Source organism: Manacus vitellinus, unplaced genomic scaffold, assembly GCF_001715985.3.
Source record: "Manacus vitellinus isolate BGI_N305 unplaced genomic scaffold, ASM171598v3 scaffold_100_pilon, whole genome shotgun sequence".
NCBI classification, from domain to species: domain Eukaryota; kingdom Metazoa; phylum Chordata; class Aves; order Passeriformes; family Pipridae; genus Manacus; species Manacus vitellinus.
Window position 1 is genome coordinate 560,364 of NW_021938794.1, and position 5,658 is coordinate 566,021.

Below are 5,658 nucleotides of genomic sequence, written 5' to 3' on the forward strand. Positions count from 1 at the left end.
AGACCTTAATCTGAGCCCAAGATCCCAGGCCTTGACCCCACACCTTGGCTTTAGATGCCAGACCCTGATCCTGGACCTTGACTCTGACCCCACACCCTGATCCATCAGACTCCAAACCAAAACCCTGGACACTGACCCACATCCTAATCCCAACTCTAGATCCCAGACCCTGACCCCAGACATCGACCCTGGACCCCAGATCTTGAACACTGACTCAGATCTTAATCTCAGCCCTGGACCCCAGACCCTGACCTTAGACCTCGACCCTGGACCCTGACCTCTAACCCCAGACTTTGACCCCAGACCTCAGTCCCTGGACTGTGACCCAGATCTTAATCCCAGCCCCAGATCTCACCCTGGACCCAGATGCCACATCCTAAACCCTGATCCCAGACCCTGATCCTAGTCCTGTGACCCTCTGGCCCCAGACTCTGCCAGCAGACCCCAGTCCCACCAGTCCAGAGCAACCCAAGGCCAGCATGTCCCTGATCACCACCCCTGGACCCACCCTGGTGACAGAGCCCATCCTGCATCCCAGTGACATTAGGGGCATGGAACCACTCTGTCCCCATCCCTGCCCCATCCCTGTCCCCATCCCATCCCCCTCACCCGCCTCCTTGATGAGCTTCCGTGCCTTCCTCTCGCTGAAGGAGGACATGTGGCAGGGCTGGGGGTGGCGCAGGGCCTGGGCCAGCCCAGGGAAGGGCACGGCCTGGCAATAAACCACCAGGGCTGACAGCTCCGGGGACACCTGCAGTGCATCCTTGGCCTGCGGGAGCCACCGTGGGGTCAGGGCCACCCTGGCTCTGGGGGCCAACCCCCTGCCCAAGGGTCTGCAGACCCCCCCACCCTGAGAGCCTGAGAGCCCCCAAAGGGATGGAGAACCTGAGGCAATGGAATGATGGGCCGTGGGCTGATGGACAAACCAAGCATGTTGAGAACCTGAGGTCATGGAGAGCACAAGGGGATGGACAACCCAAGATGTCAGAGACCCCAAGGTGACAGAGACCCCGAAGTGATGGGCACCCCGAGATGATGGAGAGAGGTGACAGAGACCCCTGAGGTGATGGAGAACTGAGGCAATGGAGAACCCCCCTCCAAGGTGATGGAGACCCCGAGGGATCACCCTGCAGGTGATAGAGACCCCAAAGTGAGGGGCAATCCAACATGATGGAGAACTTGAGGTGATGGAGACCCTGAAGCATCAGAAACCCCAGCCCAATGGAGTACCCAGCCCAATGGGAAGAGGGAGGCAGAGCTGAGGGGTCCCCAGTATCAGTCCCCTCTGCTGGGCCACTCACCACCCCCACGGCACCCAACCCATCCCCCCCAGTTCCATCCCACAACCCACCTGCAGAGGTTTGATCTCCTGCAGCGACTGGAAGAGGAGAGAGTGGGGCTGCAGCGGGGTGTGCTGGCTGTGCTCACCCGCCCCAGGGCCCAGCACTGCTGGCACACTCCAGGATGCCATGGTCCTCCAGGACCACCACGACTCCATGGCCCCCCAGCACCACTGGCATGCTGTGATCCATCAGGACCACCAGGACTCCAAGGTCCTCCAGCACCACCACGATGTCGTGGTCCCCCGGCACCACAGCCCTGGGAGAGCCCCTTACCCGCCGGTTGCTTCTGTCCTGCATCTTCTCCTCCTCTTCCTCTTCCTCCTCTTCCTCCTCCTCTGGGTCCAGGAGGCAGGTGACTCCCCGAGGCTCCTGCCACGGCTCTGGCAGCTTCTTGCCCTTCACCAGGATCTTTTCCTTCAGCTGCTGTGGGAGGAAGGACCGAACTCAGGGCTCAGAGGGGACATGGGCCGAGCTCAGGGCTCAGAGGGGACATGAGGACATGGCAGGGGGGTGGCTTTACCTCGGGGGAGGGGAGATCACGGGAGTCCTGCCCCTGCAGTGGCTGCGTCAACAGCAGGTCCCCCAGGATGGCCTTCATGTGCCGGGCCATGGTGGCCTGCTGCTCCAGCCCACAGTGGTTCTCCAGGGACAGGATGACGGGGTAGGGTGATCTCTGGGCACAGGGGATGGACAGTGCTCAGCACCCGGTGTCCAGCACCCCCCCCAGTGCTTCCAGCACCCGCCTCACCTCGAAGGCCGCCCTGCGGATGCTCTCGATGACGTCGCAGAAGAGGATTTTGGAGGTGAGGGTGTGGCCGTGGTACACGACAGGTTCTCCATCAGAGCCCTCCCAGCAGTCCAGCTCCACGCAGCGGCACCCTGCCCTCAGTGCCCTGCCACCACAGCACCACCGGCTGAGTCCCCCTGTCCCCCTCGGGCCACGGGACCCCCTGGGAGCCCCATGGGCCAGGGACACCCACTTGGGGCTGGGGACACCCACTTGGGGCCAGGGACACCCACTTGGGGCCGGGGACACCCACTTGGGGCCAGGGACACCCACTTGGCGTAGGCCTCGGTGCTGCTGGTGCCACCAATCTGGGTGCGGGTCAGGTAGGTGTTGTGGGAGGAGGAGATGAAGTAGTGGCTCAGGGGCTGGCTCATGTCCTGGTGCACCCTGGTGTGCTCCTGGTTGAGGATGTCGCCGGCAGCCGACAGCAGGTACATCATGAAGCCGTCCAGCATCATCAGGTCCTGCTGCCTGGCTGTGGGGCACGGTGGTGGCTGTCACAGAGGGCTGGCACCTAACCCTAAGCCCTAACCCTGGCAGGGCGGCACCCTGGGGACTGTCCTCACTGGGATGTTCCAGCAGTGCCATGTTCACCCCAAACCTGGGACTGTGGCACCCAGGGAATACCTAAGTTCCCTTGAGTGTCCCATCTCCATCCTGATGTCACTCGTCCTGCCAGTGCCACATTCCCCCTGGACCTGGCATGGTGGCACATATGAGGTGTGGAGTTTCCCTGCCCCCCCCTCATACCCTCTGTCCTCACAGTGCCATGTTCACCCCAGTCCTGGCACTGTGGCACCCAGGAGATGTGGAGGTCCCCTTGGTGTCCCATCTCCACACTGATGTTCCCCATCCTGGCAGTGCCACATCTACCCTGAGGGTACTGCTGTGATACCCAAGAGATATGGAGGTCCTTCATCCCCACCTTGATGTCCCCTGTCCTCCTAGTGCCATGTTCATCTGGACCTGCCATGGTAGGGCTCAAGGGACACAGAGATCCTTGGCAGTGCCACAGTCCCACCAGGGCTGGCACTGCTTCACCCAGGAGACATGGAAATCCACCTGCTACCTTCACATCCCCTGTCCCTGCAGTGCCACATCCCCCCGGAACCAGCAGGGCCACGTGTTGGGTGGCTGACACCCTGGCAAGGGACACTCAGGGACAATCACCCAAGCCTTGGAGGACCCCATACCAGTTTGGAGGGGGTGACACACCAAGCAGAGCCTCATCCCCACACCATCCATGACCTCCCGTAGCTCCAGCAGTGCCTGTCCCACCCCCCGGCCCAGCCCCACCCTTGTCGTTGAGCTCGTGTTTGCGGATGATGGCGCGGGCCTGGCGCAGGCTGGAGTCCTCGCCCTGGTCCCGCAGGAAATCCCGCAGCTCCTCGGCCGACAGGACGCGATCCTCGCCCGAGTAGCGCCCGAAGAGCTCCTCCAGCTCCGGCCGCCGCAGGAGCCGCCGGCAAAACTCCTCCAGCTCCCGGCCCTCCAGCCGCTCGTTACCCGAGTGGTCACACTCCTGACGGGACACAGGTTGGGGACAGGTTGGGGACAGCCATGGGGATGATGTCCACCCCACTGCCATGGGGAGAGGGTACATCCACCCCCTGCCTTCTCCTGCCTGGCAGTGTGTGTGATGAGTTTGGGGTCTCAGCCGCTGGTGTGTCCCCTCTGTCCTCCCACCCACAGCCCTCAGACCCTCCAGTCCAGGATGGAGCAGAGCTCCGTGCCTCGGTTTCCCCAGGTGGAAAGGGGACCTTGGGAGATGCCTCTGGGGACAGCTCCCCATAGTGGGGAAATGTCACACCCTGGGGACCCTGGGGGCAGTGGGGAGGGGGTGGCAGCTCACCCCACCCCACCGTGTGCTCCTGCTCCTGATGGGCCCCAACCGTTGGTGGTGGTGGATGGCTTTGGGTGTGAGGAGTTGGTCAGTTCTCTGCAGGAGGCAGAGAAGGAGCCAGCATTCCCTGCGGTGACAGCAGCAGGGCCAGCGGGTGGTGGACCCCTGGGATGAGTACCTTGAAGAGTTTGGAGGCATAAACATTGTCCATGTCGATGTTGAGCATCCTCAGCATGTTCTTCACCTCCTGGAAGGACATCTTGTTGTCCTTGTTCTTGTCTGCTTTCTGCAGGACCCCGTGGATCCAACTACGCTGGGTAAGGAAATCACAAACCACAGCCTGTCCCCCGATCCCCCCCAGAGCTCCCACAAAGGATACTGGTCGAGCTTCTCCATCTGGCTCATGGCCTGCAGCCGCCCCATGAGCTTGGCGAGCCCCTGCACCCAGTGCCGGGCGTGCTCCTCGCTGCGGGCCGCCAGGTCCAGGTTCTTGCGCCGGCCCTTGAAGACGAGGGTGAAGCAGTGGCGCTCGGGGAAGGCGGCCCCGTGCTTGCGCAGCCCCTCCGACTGGTGTCCCTCGCGCACCCCCTCGACGTGCGTCACCGAGACTGCGGGGACACCGCGGGGGTGGCGATGGACCCGCTCCCTCACCACCCGCGAGACACCCCGGCCCCTCACGGGCACCCCCGGGGACAGCGCTGGGCTCCCGCTGGTGCGGCAGTCGGGCTTAACCCGCTAATCCCGGGCGAGACAGGGGCGGTGGCCGCTGGCCCCGCGGGGATGGGCTCGGGACGGAGCTGCCTGGCGGCGCTGCCAGCGCCGGGCACCCATCCCAGACAAGAGGGTGGAAGGAGAGGGGTGACGCCGGGAGCAGGGACAGAGTCTGGCCAGGATGGAGACGGGACCTCCCAAGAGGGGTGGGGAAAGGCGGGGCCTCTGGGGGCTCGGCATGGGGTGTACTGGGAGGCACTGGGAAGCACTGGGTGCAGCGAGTTGAGGTCCAGGTCCGGGGTGGGAGTCCATGTTCTGGACTGGGGTTCATATCTTGGATGATGGTCTGGGTCCCAGGCTGGGGGTACAGGTCCTGGACTGGGGTCCGGGCCCTTGTTGGGAGTTTGGGTCCTGGACTGGGGTCCGGGTGCTGGGTGGGGGTCTGGGGTCCAGTCCCAGGTGGGGATAGAGATGGGGTTTAAGTCCTGGGCTGGAGTCTGGATCCTGGGTGGGGGTCTGAAACTCAGGTGGGGTCTGGGTTCTGGGTGGGGATCCAAGTCTTGGGTGGGGGTCTGGGAATAGGGCTGTGGTCTGGGTCCAAGATGGGGGTCCAGATGGGGTTCTGGGTGCTGGGAATCGGTCTGGGTCCTGCGTGGGGGTCCAGGTCCTGAGGTAGGGTCTGAGTGGGTCTGGGTCTCACGCTGGGGTCTGGATTCTGGGTGGGAGTCCAGGTTCTGGTTGTGGACTAGGTCCTGGAATGGGGTCTGGGTCCAGGGTTGGGGTCTGAGTCCTGGGTGGGGGTCTGGGTGGGAATCTGGGTCAGGATCTAGGTCCTGGACAGGGGTCTGGTCCATGGGTGGGAACCCCTGTGGGCATTGTTGTGACACTGTGCCGGTCCTGGCCCCTCCCTAGCCCCTCCCTGCAGCTTGTGGCTGTGCAGGATGTGGCCCAGCGTCCCCGAGCCCCGGGGAGGG

At 63.6% G+C, this 5,658-nt stretch overlaps 1 protein-coding gene across 1 annotated transcript in view; it reads right to left on the reverse strand.

Moving 5' to 3' along the window:
* The window catches only part of PLCD3 (phospholipase C delta 3), an 8,711-nt gene extending 3,173 nt beyond the window's left edge, over positions 1–5,538 (reverse strand). Inside the window, exons 1-10 of the mRNA XM_029963281.1 lie at positions 5,385–5,538; positions 4,353–4,581; positions 4,152–4,281; positions 3,427–3,652; positions 2,404–2,605; positions 2,092–2,236; positions 1,864–2,016; positions 1,617–1,766; positions 1,352–1,378; positions 610–769 (exon numbers count right to left, since the gene is read on the reverse strand). Coding sequence (XP_029819141.1) covers positions 610–769; positions 1,352–1,378; positions 1,617–1,766; positions 1,864–2,016; positions 2,092–2,236; positions 2,404–2,605; positions 3,427–3,652; positions 4,152–4,281; positions 4,353–4,581; positions 5,385–5,538 — 1,576 coding nt within the window. The remainder of the gene's footprint in view (positions 1–609; positions 770–1,351; positions 1,379–1,616; positions 1,767–1,863; positions 2,017–2,091; positions 2,237–2,403; positions 2,606–3,426; positions 3,653–4,151; positions 4,282–4,352; positions 4,582–5,384) is intronic.
* Between the last annotated feature and the right edge of the window lie 120 nt (positions 5,539–5,658).